The sequence below is a fragment of the Schistocerca piceifrons genome, chromosome 1 (assembly GCF_021461385.2).
Source record: "Schistocerca piceifrons isolate TAMUIC-IGC-003096 chromosome 1, iqSchPice1.1, whole genome shotgun sequence".
Lineage (NCBI taxonomy): Eukaryota > Metazoa > Arthropoda > Insecta > Orthoptera > Acrididae > Schistocerca > Schistocerca piceifrons.
In genome coordinates, this window is record NC_060138.1 from 538254122 (window position 1) to 538278004 (window position 23883).

The window sequence follows — 23883 nt, forward strand, 5'->3', positions numbered from 1 at the left end:
TTCTTCTTAATAAAAGTAGTAACTCCGGCCTCAGCTTCACTTTCCAGAATTCTCCGAATAACTATAAATTGTAAAGTACAGTTATTATTCTACGTGCGTACAACGAAGTGAAACGAAACTACTTGAACTGTAACCACACTTAATATCTAGAAAACGATTCGCCGACAGATTGTCCTATATCGCGTGCGATTCATCATAATGTAAGAGAGGTCCATGCGATCACCAATCGATTGTTGCGATCTGCGATTCGCCCGCAACAACACGAGCAATAGGTGCATCGGATTACAGCTCTCCATTCCCATTTGTGATGGCCGTTTCATTTCACATTTTACCGCACCGGGCAACTTATTCACCGTAGGTACCGTACCGGCTTGGCATCGCAGAATTGCGGGGTGTCTTTGGTGAGTGATGGTAGTACTGTCAATCTACGAGGAAGTGTGTACACAGTGGTGACGCACATGTTGGGTGAGCGGGGAAGTTTGGTTCTCAGGTACAAACTTTCGTTTTATCCTTATCGAAGATATGTAATATTACAGTTTTACTTTTAACATGTAATGCAGTAGCTTTATTGTTTTAGAACAGAAGGCCAGTGTTAAATATTTTTTTATTAATTAAATGACAAAAACACAAAATTAGTTTTAATCGCGAAAGTTAGCCTGTGCTATGATATATAGTTACTGCAGTGACGTCGAGTTATGGCTGCAGCATGAAAAGATAGTTTGTTTATGATTGGAGCTTGTGTCTAGCGACATCAGAGTTTGTTTGCAAATTGTGACAATTTGTGAAACGCAATTGGGAGAAACGCGCGAGTCCAAAGTAAATATACTTTACACTAGTGTGTTTTACTGTAGCTTGTAACATTGAGTAGGTATGCACAAATACGGTTGGTGTCCCTAAAGTGCAATATGTTCGACTTTATTGATTTACACTCACAAATCGTTCCTGAACAGCATTATCGTTGATGTGTAAAACATCCTACCATATCGTGTTTAAAAGTTTACTCTAAATTGGATTCTGTTGGGAACAATCTCGATGTTGTTAAAAAAAAAATCTCATCAATGATAGGGTATCCGTTCGTTTCTTTTAATGACTAGTTTTGTTCACTTAACTGTGTCACTGGTTGACATGCTAGTTCCTTCATTTGCGTTATAGCCATGATAACGTCTGGATTCAGCAACCATTTGTGTTGTAAGCTTGTGGGATATGTAGGCCATTACTTTTAATTCAGTTTCCCTACACTTCCCACTTTCATTCATTTGGACCGTTCCCTGTGTTCTGAGCTTTGACCTTGATAGAATCATTTTCCTATCAACATTTTGTAATTTTAAGCAATTCAGATTTAATGCTTCGGTATATAATTTAATCACTATGAATAGTTTTGTCATTACTTAAGTGTGGTTTTTTATGTATCAGCTAACATTGCATTCTGGAATTAGCATTACCATTTTAGTACTCAAATGTTGGAGTGCCTTACGGCATTTGTGTTAAAGCTTTTTGTTTACTAGTTTGATACTACATTTCGTGTATGCAAATTCCTGAGATGCTCGGCCAGTATGTGGAACATTCTTCTTATCCCTGCTTCACTTTTTTGCTTGAGAAACCCAAGTGTTATTACATGTAAGAATGCCTGTTCGTTTTTTCACATTTCATTTTTTGTATAAATACCTTATCTGTTGCAAAATTTGTGATATACTAACACACGAGAGAGTGTACAGAGTGATATTACCCAGTTATGCGGTGACACAAGGAAAAAAAAAGGATGGCTGGGTGTATTGAGAATGTTGTTGTCATTGTTACTCTGCTGTGGAACATTTCTTCGTTTCCTTTATGCAGGTACATATAATCTTAGTGCCTGTTTCATGTTCTGCTTTGATGGTGTGGTATTTATAACTTGATATTCTTAATTAGTGTTTATTTAAAGCCTTAATAAACAGTTATGTGGTAATGTTATGAAGACCCACGGTAATAAAAGGTAAACAAAAACAGAAGATGTAAATTAACCACAAATCCAGAATTCTTTTCTAGAAAAAGGAGACATGTCATTTAAAAACAATCTTCACTGTGATGCATTTGATTACGAAACTTCAGAATACCCCAATAAAAGTTCATGTATGCTTTTTGGGAAGCTAACACTTTACTGTCTGAAATCTATAGATTGTGCTTCCTTTTTTATATATGTTATGAAGAGGGTGATAACATTTAGGTACCGTGGATGAACTACTACCATATGGTGAACACTGAACCTCGTAGTTCGTATTGTATCAGTTCCCAGCTTTCTGCGTGACATATTATCCTGATACAAAAATTGTTTTTCAAAAATTAAGAACCTTCATTGATCATATGAGGTGAAATTTGCCGTATTTTGTATATATCTTAATAAAAATAGCTGACATTGTATACAGTGAATAGATGTAGTTAAAATACAGGAAAATTATAAATAACATAAATATGAAGACTGTGTATGTAGTGTTCAGTACACAATTATTTTACTGGGTGAATGCAGTTAGCACCCAAAATTACAATATAGGCCTATTTTGAAACAGGAAAGTTCTTGTAGAATGTAAATACTTCTTGATTAAAGGACAGTTCTCACCAAAGAGCAGAAGTTTTGAGTTGTTAATAGGCACACATACACAAGAAAGAAAACTTGCCAAGTTTTGGAGGTACTCTTTGATGAACTTGAGTAAAATGGACATACCTATGCTTTTACATGGTGCTGGCTGGATTTCCACAGTATCTCAGAATGTGGAGTGGTTGTGGTTGGGTTAGTGTTGTGTGGGGTAGGTAGAGGGAGAGGGTCTGGGAATTACTGGCTAATAGCTCGGAGGGAGCCAGCTGGTTTGCCAGCTAGGAATTGGGGGGGGGGGGGGTGCGATTATGTGGGCTCGACGTGTAATGCATGATTGTTGGGGGCAGGTGGAGAGAGGCCCATAGGACCAGAATTGGAAGTGTTGATAGGATGAAGGAAGGGGTAACCTGTGATTAAGGCCAGGACAATTATGGGAGTGGTGGGTGTTCTGTAAGGATAACTCCCATCTGTGTAGTTCAGAGGAGCTGGTGGTGGAGGGATGGGCCGATGTGCCCCACCTGCATTCCTAGCTGGCATACTGGCTGCCACTCAGCCCCAGTATCTCTCCCTATATCTATACCGTCATATAACGTCCTCATTCCAAGCAGTTAAGCTGGCAAAATACAACGTTAGTCCAGTTGGCACTGTGTAAGGTAGGTGTGTGTGTGCGTGCGCGTTTGTTGCTTTTTTTTTCATCCTAGCTCATCAAAGGAACAGACATATTCTTTTGTGTGTGCTGATCGACCACACAACACTTCTTCTTTGGGGACTGGTCTCCTTTAATCCGAACGTATTTATAAATTTGTTAGTTGATTGGCCTATGTTAGGTGAATAACTGGTGAATATAGTTGCTGTTTTGCAAATTGACCTTACCACTACTCATGGCACAAAACTCTTGTATTGTAAAATGGTTTGTCTGATAACTTGAGTGTTCAGCAGTAACTCCTAGGTTTGTGCCATGTACCACACCAACATGAAAATATTGTGCATCTCATCCTCTCATATGACCACAAAAATCAAATTCAGGATATAGGCTTCAGTCCTCAGTGAAGTGTATACTGTACTGTTGAAATTAACGACTAGAATACACAGTTAGGCTGGCATGTGATTGGGATTGCCCTGCTGACAAAAACACCCAGTTTATGCTCTTTCCTCCTGCAGAGTTGTTTGTTACTACCAAATGCATTACCTGCTTGTTCTAAAGTCCTATTTGTTTAATTCATATCTTTTTACTTTTAGAAATTTTAGTTAGAATGTCTATGTAAAGTATTACTGTCTAGCAATTTTCCTCATGCTTTTTGGATGTTTGTGGTAAAATAAAACTGGTGCTGATTTACTTTTAGAATTTAGGCATATTCTGGCAAGTGTAATCTAGCAATAGGTTTATTTGCTAAGAATGTTCAGATGTGTGTCTGGTGGGACATTATTACTAAAGATTTTTTTTAAAGGGACTTTCCATTCTAGGATCTATTTAATTGTGGAGCTGTTAAATTTATGTAGTTTTCCTTTGAATCACTGAGACATAAAAGTTTGTTGCTTTGTCTGGTGGCACCTTGAAAATAATTCTTTTACAGTGACTATGTAGATCGGTAAGCTGAAAATGATTTCATAACAGTAGTAATTAATGTTAGACCTGAAACAGTAAATGTTCTGGAAAATGAGAATAAGTTAAAGGAGCGTCTACAATAATAGAGAGACCTGGCATTCAACATGGACTCCAAATCAGGGTGCAACTCAGCATTTTTCACATTAACAAACATTGCGAGAAGGGAATACAGTGATAAGTGAGAGGAAAAAGTCCTAGGACTGATCAGGTTTTGACTTTTTACCACTAGGTCACAATTACAGTATTTTCCATTATCTAGTTGGCTTTTCATTCTTTCTCTCTCTTTGTATTGACATGCTGACAGGATATTTGGCATACTTGGCAAATCGTGAGTCGGTATGACAGTGTGACATAATTGTATGTTGCAGGGCATCTAAGGTGAAAAATATGTTTGGGGTGTCTTGTGTGGTTGTATGCATGAATATGTATATGTTAGCTAGTGCTCAATAACTAGTGTGAACATTGTTTTCTGTTACATGTTTCTGTGCCCCCACATATCAGTTTGCTGTAGATGAGTGGTTTCCTTACCCTTATTTTATTGCTCCATCCATGAATTTCTATTGCTGTTGCAGTCTTCTTCACTGTTCAGTTTTTGTCTTGTAATAATAAATTATAGGCTTCCATCTTGCCAATGAATGTTTCTTTTTTTAATTGATTTCTACTTCTGCAGTATGTGTAGCTTGTAGTGCAGACATTGATATTTTAAGTAGTTGATTTACAATGTGTCTTACTTTGATCTTGAAGTTTGTTTTACATTCTCAATCTTTTAAGTCCTTGTGAAATTAAATGCTGATAACTTATGTAAGTGATCTGTATGTTTAGTTGTGAAATATTGCTGTGTATGAGTGGTCAGAATTGTTTGCAGCTTCAAATTTAATTTGGTTATTGGTAACAATAAAGTTACATCCTATGTGAAGTTTTTAGTCATCCTTAAAGTTTATCATTTTTCTTTCTGCACCATTATGTCATTAATGACAAACCTCCAAAGACAGTGATTTTCTGTAACACTGTTTTTAGTATGTGTAGTGCCTTTAGGTGTCTTCAGATGTTTTTCTGTGACTAGATGTCATAGTAGTCATGCAATTCTTGTTATAAAATATAATTTTTTTTATAAAATGCTAAGCACCTCATAACCAACTCCTGTTAATCATAATTGTGTACTTAGTTGTGGAAAATGTCATCTCTAGTGGGACAGAATACAATTACATACCCAAACTGCCTTGTGTATCTGTGATACAGAAACCTGATCTCTTAGAGAGAGAGAGAGAGAGAGAGAGAGAGAGAGAGAGAGAGAGAGAGAGATATGAAGGAAGGTCGATAATGGGGGAGAGGGGGGAAAGCACTATTGGTGTGGCAGTTGATCATTTTTCCCCCCTTCTAATCATTGACACCTTACATTAGGAACATGTGTAAAGGAAGTTTAAGCAGTTTCCAGTTTTATGTACAGAATGCTCAAATATATAACAGGTGTCATGTTAGAGGCTACATTTCTTTGGAAAAGTCGTTTATGTAATGTAATATTTCTGTTATTATATGTTTTTGTTTTTGATCCAGGATAAAAGACTGTTTTATGTTGCAGGTTCATAAGCCAGGCTTTTATTACGCTGTGGGATTTTATTTTCTTCTGCAGTTCTGCTTCAGTTTCTTGGGTCCTCAGATACTTGCCATTGAGGTGTGTTTTTATATGTAATTATAGTACAAAATTTGTGTGTTAAACCAAGATATGTGCTCAGTTCAATTTATGGCTTGTTTGAAAACATTAGTAACTCAGTTAATAAATTATCAGGAAAATTTTGACTTAATTATTGAGTAAATTTAGTATAATTTGTATGTTTGTTACATTTGTTTTATTTGTTCAAAGGACGTGTCACACTTTCAGGAAATTTTACATACTTGAAATGCAGCTTTCCTTTCCTTTCATGCACAATGTTTTCTGTATTCTCTTTGGGGAGCAAAAATTTGGTATAAATAAAAGCAACATTGGGTGCTTGTAAGATAGTGATAATATCTTCTAATGATTGCAGTATACTTGGTAAGTTAATCAGGTCGATGCAGAAAAACTGAATTGTTTGCTGTATCAGCAGACTATTACTGCACAACGACTGTAATGAAACAAACTTGCTGTCCGTCACATTTAAATATGTATGGTTTGCTACAGACTGACACGGAATGGAACTTATGCTTGCAGTATATACTGAGGAAGAATAAGTAAGACATAGATTTGTGAGGGAATTATGACAAAATGTCATGCTTCTGGTATGAGACCACTCATGTGGCTCTTGTGATACAGTCTTTAGAGTACTGTTAGAGTATTTTGTGTTCTTGTAAAGTTTGTCATGCAAAAGACATCCAAAGGAGCTTAAAGTAAAGCTATTAGGTTTTTTAATGAGGCAGTGTAGTCTGTAACAGTGTAATTGAAATGCTCATTGTTTGAATGGAAGTTGTTGGAGTGATAAACAATTTTACAGTGAAATTGTGTTGGATGACTTTAAAGAACTGGTACTTGATACATTGATAACTTATCTAAGTGATCTGTATGTTTAGTTGTGAAATATTGCTGTGTATGAGTGGTCAGAATTGTTTGCAGCTTCAAATTTAATTTGGTTATTGGTAACAAAGTTACGTCCTATGTGAACTTTTTAGTCATCCTTAAAGTTTATTGTTTTGCCACCGTTAGATATCTCGCAAGTAGTCATTGAGAATAGTATAAAAATTAGGGATAATGTGTACATTTAAAGACGCTAATTTGTCCTGTCATAGTGTGGGAAAGGCTAATATGTGGCTGACATCAGAGTTCAGAGCCTTTCCTTTATTTTTTTTAGATGGCTGTCTGAAATGGCATGCAGCAAGGAAGCAGAGCTCGTGAACTGCATATTGTTCCTAGAAGTTATATTCATCCTCTGCTTTAGACTGAGAAATGCTGAAATCAGTGGCTCAAAAATTTGTGCTATTGGGTGTCAGTTTTAGGGCCTCACTTTGTCTTGTATGCTGTGCACTCAATAAAAAGCTGCTCAGGTAGCATATTGTGTATGGTGTGTACATATTGGTTTCTTATTTAGAGCAGCATGTCAAATAACTGACACACTGATATGTGTAGGTCACTCGTCTAAATTGTAGGGAGGAAAGCAGGAATATCCAGGATAAGGTCTCTGAATGCCACTTGTACCAGTTCAAACAGCAAAATAATGTACATGCAAATACTGTAGTGAATGTACGTCATGCAATGTGGTTTAAGGCTTGCATATATCATTGCTGCACGTGCTGTAGTACCAGAACTTCAGGTAGAACTGAGAGATTGCTGACATAACAATCTCATTGTGTGCTGGGAGCTTTCAAATGAATGTGTCTATCCATCAGGAGGCTCACAACTCTTTTTGTTGTGTATGAGTGCAGTGAACTGGGACCCCAGGCCTTTGCAGTACTTCTTATTTGGTGCTGCAATCTTACTCTCTGACTATATCCTCTCTCTCACTTTCTGTAGGACAGATTCTCTATTGAAAATGTAGTTCATTTGTAAGATGTCGGTTTTGGCCTTGCTCTTCGGTTAATTTATGCTAGGCCCCCACAGCTAATGTTTGACCTCCACCTTTTTCAGAACTTCCTATAGATTTGTGGGTCATGCGGGAAAGGTTGCCCACTGTCCAGCAAGGGTAGTGAGTGGTGTGGGCTGAGACAGTCAGATGCCCATTTGGTGGGACATTTTATAAATGGCATTTGCCCAGAGCAGTTTTAAAGGCACAAAATCAAATAAAAAAGTAATTTTAAAGTTTTTATTTCTAGAATGTATAATTTGTCAATTAAAATAAGGGAATGGAATGATATTCCAGATATCAAAAGTTATTAGATGTTTACACTTGCCTTTATTACTGAGAATGAAAGGAAAGAAGAGAAAAACAGTTTAATTTTTTTTTTTTTACCAGCCTTCCAACTTGCTGTACTAAGGAAGGGCACGTGTTATTGACAGCTTCTTTTTATTTGTAATTTTCTTGTTACTTTTACCAGTTCTGCTCTTCACTCTCGGCTCTCTCTTGCATTCACACACACACACACACACACACACACACACACACACACACACACACACACACACACACGTTGAATGGCTGTGTAGTGATAAAGCCAGTATAAAAATCATTATCCTTAGGTCATCGTTTTGTAATGTAACACACTTTATAATCTGTGTCAAATCTCTGAATATTATTGAAGAATGATTATTGACAACGAATTGTTACTGTGTGTATTAAACAGCTGGCATGTTTTTCATGATGGTAAATGTATTCTTAAATGTTAAACTGGGGAAAAAAAGTTTTGCCAGATGTAGTGACATCTGAGACAGACTGTAGTTTCCTATTTTGCTCCTTTCTGTATCTGCTTTTGTATGGGTGCACTACTTTGAAGATAGTGAGAACACTGACATAAAAAAGATTTAATAACAAAGAATCAATGCACGAGATGTTGGAATTCTTTGATTCTGATACTAGTCGATTCCTGGAGAATCCGTGATTCTTGGAATTGTGGAATCAGAATCAGTATGTGACACATTCCTAAATAAAACATGGGTAATCTTTACAATTATTTTAAGTAAATATTAGTGCTATTGCTACTGTTGCAGATAGGTAGTAAATGAAATTTTGAGTGAGTGAGTGGATGGTAATTCCAGGTAATTCATGCAATTGGATATTTGATTGTTTTCTGGAAATGGTCTTAAATGATAAATTATGGTTTATGCTCCTGACATCCTTTCTCCCCGCTTGAATTTCAGTATTCTTTTATAAAAACGGAAATGAAGTACAAATGGTTTGAAAGCCTGCTAAAATGCTCCATTCGAATCATGCGACGTGTGTTGTAACTAGGTAGCTTGCTGCTCCCACCATCTTAATGGTAATTCACAGTGATATCTTGTTTTGGAATTTACATTTTGGAAAATTGGTTAAATTGGTCTGTAGCACCATCTTGTACAAATACATTTATAAAAACTGAAGAGTTGTGTTTGTGCATTTCAGAGAATAAGGTTTTTAAAATGCGGTTGCACTGTACCGACAAATTGCCATCATGTCGCCACACACATTCACTAACTTACCCAAAACATGATACACTGTGAAGTTAACATTAAATTGCCTCTGAGATATGCTCTTCCACAGTTACAATGAAGGGTTGCATCATTTGGCGAAATTAAGCACCTAGTGAAAATTGTTTTACCCAACTACACCTCAATTATTCGGTAATTCGGTTAATTTCAATTACAAAACTGCATCACACTGATCAGGAACTGAATATTATTGTAATTTCCTTGCTGTTTACATGCACTTACATTTGCATTTGCTGTTCACACAAGTCATGTTCGAAAAGATATTTTCTGCTTAACGTGACCACGCACCTTTTACTTTATTAGAAACAGTGCTTTTATCATCGTACTGTCCAGCTGGGATCCATATTTCTTAAACATTTGCTGTTTCATCATCTTGCATAAATATGAAGTAAGTCTGCTTCAGATACTAAAATTAGTTTACTCTCACTATCGTCACAGCGCTTAAGTTTGTGTCACCTGCATGCTGTACATGCTTTATATCTCTCTGTATAACCTCATCGCTGTACACCATGTTGTACTCTGGATGTATGGTGATATCTTCATTACTAGCAATGCTTTCCAAAAAAGTGACTTGCCTGTTTGCACAGGAAATGCATGTATCTTCTGTTGTCAATTTCTCAGATTGATACTAATGTGAAGCTGTATACAATACATCCCACAATCGAAACAACTGCCACGTCAGTTCTTGCTAATGCTATTTTCATATTTCATGTACAACTTTTTAAAAGATATGACGCTTCAAGTATTCGAACATGTAACCTCTTAATATGCAGTTGAATGTGCTATTCATTGTGTCAGTAAACACCTGCTACAGGCAGTATACCTGCTGAGGGTTCTCTGCAAAGGAAATCAGCATTAAGTTTTGCCAAAATTAATTTTATTGTGCTTTGGGCCATAGCTCATGACTATGGTAGACAATCTAGTTGCAATATGGGAACCCTCTTGCAAAAGTTTTACAATTTCTTAGTTTTGAGCAAGTTTAATGATATTTCAAGGAGCAGTGAAAAGAATGTGTATCGTTGCACATATCATCGCTGTAAATGACCTTCCATATCAGCGTTCACAAAATTCCTGTGTATTGTGAAGTTGTAATTGTGTTTTCCATCTCTAAACAGCTAAACTGTTTGCAGGAAAAAAGTATGTAAAAAACCTCATAACTTCGACTTACGCTTCTTAACTTACGTATAGCTTCGTCATACTCTTAGTCTCTTGACGTCAGCCAATAACAGTGTGTTTTCAATCACATGACCAGATATTGATATTTAATAATTTTCAATCTGTAATTACATAAAAATTAGATATTTTGTGAGAATATTGACCATAAATGCTATTTATATGTTATAATCAATCAGAATAACAAAATCCAGATCATATTTTTACCTAGGAAAATAGCCTATTCTCTGGGTTATTTAGTTAATTGGAATTGACGACAGAGATCTGACTGTGTGACAGTCATTTATTGCTATGTGGTTGAGTGAGCAGAAACATAACCTCGTTGTTGTGTTATTTACAGTTTTTGTAGAAAATTGGCTACTCAACAGTTGCTAGAAGATTAAGAAAGGAGGACCCTTTTGGGACTTTTATTTTCAATTTAAAAGGGAAAGGAGTATTTTGTAAATATTGTTTTAAGGAATACAGTCACACACCAACAAAATGGAAAAGCATATTGACAAGTGTTTCAAGTGCCCTCAGAATTTGAAAAAAATATGCTGGAGTTAGGCACAGTGTTTGAGAAAAACTTTTTAATTTTTTGCAGTAGTATAGTACAATTAAAAATACTACCTAAAGGTGAACTGCTTAATATAAACTTTACTTTATTATATACTACCCCAAGAACTGATCTCCTTAAAGATGTAAAAATTCATGTGTTGAGTCCAGTTCATTCCCCCTAATAACTCTCCAGCCTTTGCTCTGGCTGGGTGGTGTGGCACAAACCCTTGTTCAGAGAAGGTGGCATCATGGCAGGTATGGGTCATTGTGAAACAGCCAAAGTTATCAACCAGTAGTCACAGGCTTTATGTCTCATCAGACAGACAAAAGTTAGTAAAATTTCATGCATCTAAAATAAAATATTGATATGTGAAATACACAACTTCCACCGTTACCTTAGCAAAAAGTTTTGTGAAGAACCTGAGAAAATTTTGGCTCTGTGTAAAGTCACTAAGCAGGTTGAAGGCTTCTGTCCAGTCACTCGTTGACCAGTCTGCTGTGGCAACAGAAGCATGAACTTTTTAATTCATGCATTCATGTTTGATCATTACAGAGACTTCCTGTGGAGTACATAGTAATAAGCAGGCATGGCGTAGAGAAGCAGCTGAAAGAGTGGAAAACAAGTAATTTGACAGGTCCAGATGGAATCCCAGTTTAGTTTTAAAGAGAATACTCTTTTACATTGGCCCCTTACTTAGATTGCATTTATCATGAGTGTCTCACCCAGTGTAAGATCTGAAGCAACTAAAAAATGCCGCAGGTGATTCCTGTATACAAGGAGGGTAAAAGTATGGACCCGCTAAATTACATATGAGTGACCTTTTGCTGCAGATTCTTGAACATGTTCGCCGGCCGGGGTGGCCGAGCGGTTCTAGGCGCCACAGTCTGGAACTGTGCAACAGCTACGGTCGCAGGTTCGAATCCTTTCTAGGGGACTGATGACCTCAGACGTTAAGTCCCATAGTGCTCAGAGCCATTTTCTTGAACATGTTCAAAGTTGAGTATAATTAATGTCATTTAGGGAGGAGAGTTTCTGTCCACAAATTGGTAAGAATTTAGAAAGTATGACTCGTGAAAAACTTAGCTTGTCCATTTCTCACATGATACCCTGCAAAGCGTGGATAAAGGGCAGCAAGCAGATCCCATATTTTCATAAAGCGTTTGACACGATACCCCACTGTAGACAGTTAATCAAGGTCTGAGTGTTTAGAATATCAGAGTTGGTCAAAGATTTCGTAAGAAATAGAATCCAGTACATTGAGTGTTTGTCAGCAACAAAGTTATTGTCAGTAGTGCCCCTGGAAAGTGTGATAAGACTACTTCTGTTCTCTGTATACATATATGATCCGATGGATAGATTTAGCAGCAATATTCAGCTATTTGCTGATGATATTGCAGTATACAGGAACATGTCATTGTAGAGTGACTAGGGTGACACAGGATGATCTACATATAATTTCTATTTGGTGTGATGAGTGGCAGCTTCTCCTAAATATGGAAAAATGTAAATTAATATTAACAAGTAGTAAAAGCAATCCTATAATGTTTGAACACAATATTAGTGGTGTGCTGCTTGAAAGAGTCAAATTGATTAAATATTTAGGTGTAACATTCCCAAGTGACATGAAATGGGAAGGGCACAAAAGATTGTTAATGGGAGAATGCTAGAAAAACATAGCTTATCTGACATTAGTCAGACCCATTCGTGAGTATGGCTAGTGTTTGGTCAGATTAAAGGAAGACATCAAAGTGATTCAGAGACATGCTGTAGATTTATTACCAATAAGTTCAGTCAACAAGCAAGTATTATGAAGGTGCTTCATGAACTCAAATGGGAATCCTGGGAGGAAAAATGACTATTAAAAAATTTTAGAGAATGAGCATTTGCAGCTGACTGCAGAATGATTCTGCCAATGCACATTTTGTGTGAGGACAGTCAAGAGGAGAAATTAGGGCTTGTATGGAGGCGTATAGTTATTTTTCCTTGCCTCCATCTGTGAGCAGAACAAGAGAGAAAAATAATAGTTCCAATATAAGGCTTCCTCAGCCAAGCACCATACAGTGGTTTTCTCCTCACTTAGCAAATTTCGAAGAGTTTCTGTCTTAAGTCAACCAATCCTCTCGAGTCTTTGGTGTTACTGTCTTGTAAACAACTTAATGAAGTACCCCATAAGAACCTGAACTAGGTAGAGGGATCAATTTTTCACTGGGACCTAATTCTGCAAACAGGCAAAGAATCAATCTCTCTCTCTCTCTCTCTCTCTCTCTCTCTCTCTCTCTCTCTCTCTCTCTCTCTCACACACACACACACACACACACACACACACTTGGAGAGGTGAAGGATCCACTGCATACGCCAAGTATTGAAATATCCATCAGATAACAATATACACTGGTGCATTCATCCTTTCATTTGAGGGGGATTTGCTTCCAGTAAAGGTCAAAATTGTTACCAGTGCAGTACGAAGCTGTATTTACCACCCCTGATATAGTATTTTAAGTGGGTCATTCCACGTCGAGGGGACCAGATGTAGCGTCGCAAGTTTGTTCTGAGCAAACATTTGTTTTAGGATAGCTAGCTGCACGTAACTTCAGGGGCTGACAACTGCCGGCCTAACTGGGAGACACATGTGCGTCTGTCACTACTTGCCATGGGAAAGCTATCCAGTGTGTCTTACTGGACACGTACATTCACCACTTATAAGAACCTAAACAAATATTAAATATTATTCAATCATTTTCAAAATTGGTACACTACCTTTTGACATTCAGGAGAAGATTGTATCCAAATTTAAGCTTCATAAATATCACAGTTTCAGAGATAGAAAAAATTGCTAAAAAAGTAAAAAACCAACACTTAGGAAACTAAATTCAGTTAGGAAATATAATAATTCATCGTGTGGTATTATCTAAAAACATAAACAGAACTTGCAGGGTGCAGAATTAATTAATTGAGGTTTTCATATTAAAACTTTAATTTTTCGTTTTTATAATATAAAAATCAGACAAAATTATCATTGGTGTCTAAAATTGTTGTGGGAGTATATGTGAGCAAATGAGTGTGTGTATGTGGGACATTCACCAAATTCTAATGTTGCATTATACACCGTCTTAAGTAACCTGCAAGAGCTACGCAAGCCTGTTGTGGGGAAAATGTACATAGGGAATTTACCCACTTCGCTGATGTATGTCTAGGTGTGATTGCTATTGTAACAGAGCAGCCAGAATGTCAGCTGGAGTATTATCTGTATCTAAAGGATATTTCCAGATTTATTGCGTTTTCGGTTTCATGTATTAAACATTACCTTAATATTTCTATATCAGAATGACGTAGATGCGTCTGTATGTAAGGTTCGGTGCAGGCCAGTTTTGGCACAAGTATGATCATGAGCGAGCATTCCGATTGGCAGTGAGTATGGTTAGCCAATCAGAATTGAGACAGTTCCCGCTCGTTACCTGATAGTTATACTGGGAGTGAGACCACAAGAAGGGAGACTTGATAGCTTTGAACATGGACTGTCATGTTACTAGTGTTAGTCAAAATAATGTGTAAAATGAAGTAATATTGAGTTCCTCACGTTTGATACATGTCGTGACTAATGCTGAAGTAGTTACGGACAGTTTTGTGAAGTTTGAAAGTTTCAGAACTGTATTGTTGGAATGATATTCATGTGTGAAAATTTGGCCGTTGTAGTATTTGCGTGGCATGTTTCAGTATTCAACCACTGAGCATTTTTGGTGAGCAATTTCCTTTTTGAAATCCACCAGGAGGACTGAATGTAATAACTCTTGTTAGTGATGGAATTAATGACTGAGGAAATGTTTAACTTGGGTCGGATTTGGACAGATTTCTGGTTGCTGTGCGTACGAAATGAGTGAGTGTATGAATTGTGAACGTGATGAAAATAACCAATGGTTTAAACTGGAGTTATTAGTACAGTTTCTTTCGTTATAAGAATAAATAAATATTTTTGTGTGGAAATTTTGGACATTATTTACTAGAATCCAATCCATTATGTTACTGCCCGATAAACTTTTCATTGATAGTTTTTCTATAGGACTTTATTTCATTACTAGAGTTGTGTTAGATGCTGTCTCTTATCAACACTGCTTTTACATTCTCTTGTAAGTATCTACATTGCCAAGTGAAGGGACATCAAGCAGACGCTGTTCTGAGGTAAGTGAGTTTCTAGTTTGCAGCCTGCACAGCACATGGAATTTTCAAACCCCGCCACGCTGCACAGGGGTCCCCACTCGACCCTCTCCATATCTAATGAAATCTGGTGTATGGTCTTAGATGGTTGTGTACCAAATTTCAGTCAGTATCTTCAGTGGTTGAATTTTTAGGGGTTTTTAAAGAGAGGCTACTCATCTTTGCATCACATGCGAAGGTGCAAATGTGCCGAGTTTGCTATGCTTGTTTAAAAGTTCTAACAGACATTTGATCATTTTCTTTAATATACACAGACAAATTTTTATGCTGAATCTCTCCGTGGCAGAAATTAGGGATTTAGCCACACCTAAATATAGATCCAAGCCTCTAGAGTGGCTAAAAAATTCAGCGCACTATTCTGAGAGCCAAGGTTTGACCGACCATTGCTACTTTTCATATGAACCAATAACACCAAAACTTCAGCGGGTTGTTACTACCTGTGATTCCTATATATGGATCAGATTTAATTAAGACTGTGTGCCTAGATGAAAATATTTGCTTGTCCAAAGTTGGCCAAAATTTTCTACATGCAAGTTTTAGGGTATTTTTGGGGGGCAATATCTCGGCTGTGTCTTGTTCAATCCTGTTTTTTCTTGCTACTGCTGGAAAGAGCATACATTAAGCTTTCCAAGCTACATTGTTTAAATTCTGGATCTTGCATTTTCTTGAGGAAGAACATGTTTCAAAAGTTATTATTTTAGCACTTTGAGAAGATTGAAAAGTGAAATATTTTGCTGATTAAGTCCCGTGATAATTTTTTTTATTGCAGTATATAAATCAGTTTCAAACATTAATTTAACACATGTCATAAAAACAAGTGTAATGCACTACACAGCAAATTTGCAAACCAAAAATGCTAAGAGTCAGTCCATTTTTGGTTAAACAGTTCTAAAATTTTGTCAAGGGCAGATTGTGGATAACTGTATTGTCTTCCTGATGATGATGTTGATGGTGCTTCTAAAGTCATGAAAATATGTTGCTCAGGAATCCAGTAGGTGTCTTTAGCAGCTGGCTAGTGGAAGAAATGAGCAAAACCATGTGGGTGCATAAAGCTGATGACGTCTTGTTGTTCATGTGAAACTTCACACACATTTCCAACCCACCAACAATTGTCATACATACATGCAACATATTTTCCTGGTTGTAAACTTGGAATTGAGATTGCTGGAGTTTCTTCATCTGCTTCAAAGGCATGAACTGTGAATTCTGTAGCATCATTGCTTACTCGCAGCTGATTACAATTAATTGCCTTAAATTGATGATTTTCTCTTGTTGCACGTATTGTATGTCCCACGGCAAACCTTGTTTCTTGATTATGCTGAATTTTTTCAATCTCTTCTTCTGGTACATAAAAAAAACTTGATGCTCGGAATACTGACATCACAGAATTTGAATAAATCATACGGAGTCAATATTTGGTTATCTAAGGGCGTCTGCAGACTAGCACGGGCTGCTAGTCTTTTTGCTGTTAACCGCAATGCCATCACAAGGCGATTTACCGTGGCTTGTTCCAAAAAAATTCCATTCAGCAGTGATGCCAAAATCCTTCTTGTGCAAATATAAATTGATGAAATTTTTGAAATTCTTATACTGGGCTACTGAACCATCACCAAAGTAATAAATGTTCTTAATGTTTTCAATATTTGTCTTTAAATATGCTATTAACTTTATTTGAAAGGCATGAACAGCAGTGGTATCATGATGGAGACAGTTGCTGATCATGCAAATGCTAATACAATGGCATTCTTTGCCGCCAAAATAGACAACAAATGGATATAATGTGGCCTGACTGTTCTCCCAATGAAATTCTTGCACAGCATCTTGAACAACAAATGAATAATGATCAGCAAAGTCCATCAATATAATAAATTCATTTTCTGCAAGATTTCTCTTCAGCTGCTTAAGGTATAAACTTCGGTGTTTTGACACAAATTTGTGGCTTCTCAAACCTGTAATTTTCAAAATTAGTGCCTCCACGAAATCTTCAACAGTTCTGACGTGTCTCTAATGTATCTTTGTCTGTGTGGACCCATTGCTTGTATTCTACTGTTTCTTCAGAGTCATATACCTTTAAAGCATCTTCAAGAAAAGCCTCTAGTTGCATTTTTCTTGGCCATTCCTCACAATGTTGCAGCATACAGTCTTTTGATTCCAAACTGCATACAGTTTTTTTCACCAAATCATTGTAGTCAACTTGGATGTATGTTGCTGAAGCCAGCAGTAATGTGACATTTTCATGAATTGCACATAACACATATTGAGTGTGATTCAGAAGCGCCAACTGTAGTACACCATTTTGGCCTGAGCTCACAAAATTTTGAGAAGCTTAGTTGATTTCCATGTTATTTGCAATAAGCAATGAACATTTCTCTCAGGTTACAAAGGTGCAGGCATTTCTGCTTGTGAATCTTTTCCCCATTTATTCATACTGCAACACAATCCTTTTTGCCGGGACATAAATGAGAAAACTCATCTTCTTCTTAAAAAAAAAAAAAAGAAAATTTTGTTTTATATCAACACTGATCTTTTTCCCTTTCCAGTCTGCAGGTGTTGCCAAAATCCCATCTTCTATCTTTAGTTTCCTAGCCTTCTTCACCACTTTAGTTCAATCAGCAAATTCTTTAGCCATTTTTTTCAATAGTCCAGCTATTTGGGGCCGGGGTCAAAATTTGGACTTTACTGCAATTACGTGAAGTCTGAAGCTTAATCCTAAGTTCTTCCATTAAGATATGGACATCTTTACTGTTTTGGCACTCTTCTGTTTGTATTTGCACAATATCTACTTGGCTCACACCAGCAGCTGTGGCAATTACATTAGTAATACTGCCTTAGGCTTTTAGAACTTTGCGCTTTATGTATCCCATTGAATCCCTTTTTGCTGATCCATTGAAGCTTTAATGGTGACTCTCCAAGTGGTGATAATGACCTCTAGCTGTAAAGCAAGCATCAACATCCATATCTTCAGTGGGAGGTGATTCTTACTTATCTTGGTGGGATGATTCTTTTTGGGCCACTTCATGTCTACATTTGGTACAAATTTTCTGACCAGGTTTAAAAACTTCATTAGTCAGTAACTTCAACCTATCAGACATTGCAGTGGTTACTGTTGTTAAAGCCTTCTTGATTTCATGTTTCTATTTACCAAATGGGTTGCAGCAAGTTTTCTGCAGAAATTGAAATTTTTCATCAACAAGACTTTATGGTAGGGACAAATTTGGGCATCTTCAATAAAATCAAGACCAGACCTACATTGTAGAAGCTTTTTGTCCACTGGTGACATTTCCTTAACTGATCGTAGTTGACTTTTCCCACAATAGAATGGTGATGACGTAATGACAATCAGCTCCATCTGATCCACCGAAGAGCAGGGTGCAAGGATCTCTTGGTTCATTTTATACAATAGTTGATTAACCTATAACAAACAATTTTGAAAGCTCATGAATGTCCTGGTTTGAAGCGTGGCAGATTCAGATTTGTTTCTACAAAAAGTATACAAATTAGTGAATCAAAACATATTGTTTTAGAGCTTACCTTCAGCTACAACGATTATTGATTATTCAAACACTCAGTATTCAACACTAACATTGTACAATGTCGACACCAAAAATTACACCGCACATAAGAGTGACACTATGAAAACTGCCAATAATGAAAGCAACAACTGAAAGTGGTGATCCAGCAATGGATCATTGCTGCAAGAATAGACCCTTACTAAACTATTGCTGCTTTATAATGCCAATGGAAAGTGGCTGACAAGGCATATATGCACCACCATGCCTTGTAGGGTTAAAATGTTCTAAAGCTAGATTGCTTTCAGTCATGATCTTCCAGATTTTATTATCTGAAGACCATTTTCTGAGGTTTTACTATATTTACATTCTATACTGGAAAATAATGCAAAAACACTTCTTATTAGCATAGTTACATTCCCTAAACCACAGACAAATCTATTAAGACACTACAATTAAACTTTTTTTTTATTTACAGCTTGAAATTATATCAATTTTTTTAATTTATCGATAATTCATTTTCCATATTTTGATAGGTATTCATACTCATCAGTATGCAAGATCCAGAAATTAAACAATATAGCTTGGAAAGCTTAAAGCATGCTCTTTCCAGCTGTGGTAAGAAAAAAAGGATTGAATAAGACACAGTTGAGATATTGCCCACAAAAATAGCCTAAAATTTGCACGTAGATAATTTTAGCCATCTTTGCAGATGCATATCTTTTCGTCTAGGCATCCAATCTTAATTAAATTTGATCCACATATAGACATTATAGGTGGCAATAACCTTCTGAAGTTTTGGTGTGATTGGCTCATATGAAAAGTAGCAGTGGTGGTCAAACCTGGATTCTCGAAATAGCGTGATGAATTTTTTAGCCACTTCAGAGGCTTGTATCTATATTTAGGTGTGGCTAAATCCCTGATTTTTTGCCGAGGTGTAATTCAGCATAAAAAGTTGTCTATGTATATTAAAGCAAAGGATCAAAAGTCTGCTAGAACTTTTTTTAAAAGTCTAGCAAACTTTGCACATTTGCAGCTTCGTATGTGGTGCGGAGATGAGTAGCATCTCTTTAAAAGCTCCTAAAAATTCAACCACTGAACGTACTGGGCTGAAATTTGGTATATAACCATCAGACCATATAGAACCTTCACACCAAATTTCATCATATTTTAATATTGGTACCTTTGAAGTGAGGAATGACCCAAATGCAGTACTATGCTACCACCTACCTGCGACAGTTGCATGAATGACTACCACTCACAGTCTCAGAAATGTGCTAACCTACTAAAGGAATGCAAAATCAAGGAACTGAAGCTCACAAAGTATCTCTCATATTTTGAAGCTTGGAAGAAATTTTTGTATCCAGTTGCAGTGGTATCAAAATTCGCTGCTATTATGGTCAGGTCATCAGCAGTACGTAGTGTACTTAATCCCTCACAACTGACTTCTAGTAGTTGCACAAATAAAGTTGGGCATGGTGGCACAGGCCATCCCCTCACGTGGAACTACTCTCCGGACCTGCCCAAAAAGCAGCTTCCTCCACTTGGGACCATCTCTGCAGCAATCCACAGATCAGAAGTCTAACACGAACCAGTAGCTGATGGAGCCATGGGCTGTGGCCCGCAGGGCTGCCTGCTCTCTTCTGTTCTGAAACTCAAAGCGAATAAGTCCATACCATATTCTCTGCCATTGATGAAAGAGGAGGAGGAAGACTTGGAAACCGTGTGACAAGGCTACTCTGGTGACTTCGGAGGCATCAGATCCCCCTCACACATCTGTTTCCGATCCAGAATTCGTTGTTGTTGATCCATACCCACCAGTGATGCAGTGATCCTGGTATATGACCTGTCTTCCCTACCCCTTCATTCATGAGCAGATCACCTGCAATGTGATAATCCAGATGAAACTGCAATGTATGTTACTGTCACCTGCCAGAACTACAATAACTAATTTGCTCTTGCTCTCCAAGCAATACATATTACTGACAACAATTCCCAAATTCTGAGAGATTACTGTACATACTGGCTCAGAGAGAACATCTAGAAGGGTCTATACATTGGTTTGTGTATATGTCATCAGTGAATGGATTTCCCATGTTGGAAGCAAATAGTGAGAGTGCAAATCACCCCAGTGATCACTGTTTGTGACATTTCTCTGTCTCCAGACAGGGCACTTACATACCTTGAAATAACCAACTTAATCTAAAAATCCTCCCCCCCCCCCTACCCCCTTCATCCCTGTGCCCTTTCCTCTTTGGGAGATTTCAGTGTGTACCACCCCCTGTGTGGAAGTAACACATTATCTGGTGGTCCTCTTACTGGTTCTGTGCTACTTACAGGATCTTTCTGGCTGTTAACCTTATGATCTGCTTCCCTAATCTCATGGCTTCCCTCCAGTGTTTGCCACATAATGATCTTCGTGACAGTAACGACTTTTCCACCGATCCTGTTACTTCCTTGTCACTGTCCAATGGACCGTTTACAATGTTGGGCTCTTCAGTCAGTCAACTGGTAGTTGCATACCTCTCCTGTCACATTCGTCCTTCTGTCAGATTGTATAGATGAAGTTGTGAGATATGTGTCTGATGTGATCACCAATGCTGCTGGAACTGCTATTCCCCTTTCTAAAGGCTCACTCCACTACTGACCAATGCTTTGTTGGACCAGACATTGCAACAGCTATTCAGGATCATCAAAGGGTGTCGAAATATCTCAAATGACACCCTTCACAGACCACCTTACTCACTTTTAAGCAGCTTCATGCTAAGGCTTGCTATCTAATTCAGTAGTAAGAAGGAATGCTGGGAGTGCTACATCTGCTCCCTGAGAACGTATGCCTCTTCATCCCAGATGTGGACCCAGCTTTGTAATCTTCTGGGTAACAAAGAACAACAGCTGTTCTGGGTCTCGTTCTTCATGAAATTTGTACAGATGCATGAAGTTTTTAGTGAGCACCATGTAACCTATGTTGCTACAGAATCTGTGTCTTCTTTTCCGGCTTTCTTTGGAAGGTAGAAAGTTGAAGACATCTCTGTGTTTTTAACTCAATCATGCCAAATTGTATAGTGAACATTTCAGTGACTGAGCACTGTTTCAGGCTTTTGACTTTTCAAACAACACAACCCCAGGCCCTGATTAGATTTATAAAAGGATGATCCAACGTCTGAATGTTACTCAAACTCCATCTACTTGATCTTTGACTTTTATTTGTCTAGAAAGGGTTTCCTGTCGAGTGGTGATATAGTATTGTTGTTCAAAGTCTAAAACAAAGTAAAACCCAAATGCAGATGAGGTCTCTCACCACAAATACACTCCTGGAAATAGAAAAAAGAACACATTGACACCGGTGTGTCAGACCCACCATACTTGCTCCGGACACTGCGAGAGGGCTATACAAGCAATGATCACATGCACGGCACAGCGGACACACCAGGAACCGCGGTGTTGGCCGTCGAATGGCGCTAGCTGCGCAGCATTTGTGCACCGCCGCCGTCAGTGTCAGCCAGTTTGCCGTGGCATACGGAGCTCCATCGCAGTCTTTAACACTGGTAGCATGCCTCGACAGCGTGGACGTGAACCGTATGTGCAGTTGACGGACTTTGAGCGAGGGCGTATAGTGGGCATGCGGGAGGCCGGGTGGACGTACCGCCGAATTGCTCAACACGTGGGGTGTGAGGTCTCCACAGTACATCGATGTTGTCGCCAGTGGTCGGCGGAAGGTGCACGTGCCCGTCGACCTGGGACCGGACCGCAGCGACGCACGGATGCACGCCAAGACCGTAGGATCCTACGCAGTGCTGTAGGGGACCGCACCGCCACTTCCCAGCAAATTAGGGACACTGTTGCTCCTGGGGTATCGGCGAGGACCATTCGCAACCGTCTCCATGAAGCTGGGCTACGGTCCCGCACACCGTTAGGCCGTCTTCCGCTCACGCCCCAACATCGTGCAGCCCGCCTCCAGTGGTGTCGCGACAGGCGTGAATGGAGGGACGAATGGAGAAGTGTCATCTTCAGCGATGAGAGTCGCTTCTACCTTGGTGCCAATGATGGTCGTATGCGTGTTTGGCACCGTGCAGGTGAGAGCCACAGTCTGGACTGCATACGACCGAGGCACACAGGGCCAACACCCGGCATCATGGTGTGGGGAGCGATCTCCTACACTGGCCGTACACCACTGGTGATCGTCGATGGGACACTGAATAGTGCACGGTACATCCAAACCGTCATCGAACCCATCGTTCTACCATTCCTAGACCGGCAAGGGAACTTGCTGTTCCAACAGGACAATGCACGTCCGCATGTATCCCGTGCCACCCAACGTGCTCTAGAAGGTGTAAGTCAACTACCCTGGCCAGCAAGATCTCCGGATCTGTCCCCCATTGAGCATGTTTGGGACTGGATGAAGCGTCGTTTCACGCGGTCTGCACGTCCAGCACGAACGCTGGTCCAACTGAGGCGCCAGGTGGAAATGGCATGGCAAGCCATTCCACAGGACTACATCCAGCATCTCTACGATCGTCTCCATGGGAGAATAGCAGCCTGCATTGCTGCGAAAGGTGTATATACACTGTACTAGTGCCGACATTGTGCATGCTCTGTTGCCTGTGTCTATGTGCCTGTGGTTCTGTCAGTGTGATCATGTGATGTATCTGACCCCAGGAATGTGTCAATAAAGTTTCCCCTTCCTGGGACAATGAATTCACGGTGTTCTTATTTCAATTTCCAGGAGTGTATTTAAGCACTGGGAGACACCTCATCTGCTCTGAGCTTCATACTGCCTCAACCAATGTACGCTATCTGATAAAAAGTATCTGGACACCCCTATGTAATACAGAAATGACTGCTAAAAGTCGTGAGAGGTTGACCCACCAGTAGAAAAAGACATTGTCTGTGCGTGAAGAGTAAAAGTGAATGGGGGGTACAGGGTTGAGCATGTCCTTATAAGCCATGCATATCTATAGCCAGTGGTTAGTGACGCTGGCGTAGGTGGTATAAAGTGCAATGTCACTGGATGGAAGGTGACTGGAAAGAAGTTATTTGGAGTGATGAATCACACTGTACCCTATGGAAATTGGATCCATCAAGTGTAGTGCCAACAGTGAAGTGCTGCAGAGGTGGTGTTTTACATGGCTAGGGTGTAGTCCTGTTATTGCACTTGAGAAAATGCTAAATTCATAAGGGTATGAA

At 38.6% G+C, this 23883-nt stretch overlaps 1 protein-coding gene across 3 annotated transcripts in view; it reads left to right on the plus strand.

Annotated features, from left to right (window-relative positions):
• The first annotated feature begins 246 nt into the window (after positions 1 to 246).
• Positions 247 to 23883, plus strand: part of LOC124799289 (caspase-8) — a 130098-nt gene continuing 106461 nt past the window's right edge. The window contains exons 1-2 of one of the 3 annotated variants that reach the window (XM_047262873.1): positions 247 to 490; positions 5755 to 5847. In XM_047262873.1, the coding sequence (XP_047118829.1) occupies positions 459 to 490; positions 5755 to 5847 (125 nt within the window). In that variant the 5' untranslated portion in view covers positions 247 to 458. Of the gene's footprint in view, positions 491 to 663; positions 817 to 5754; positions 5848 to 23883 lie in introns of those variants that run through there. The other 2 variants (XM_047262887.1, XM_047262880.1) reach the window with 2 other exon arrangements.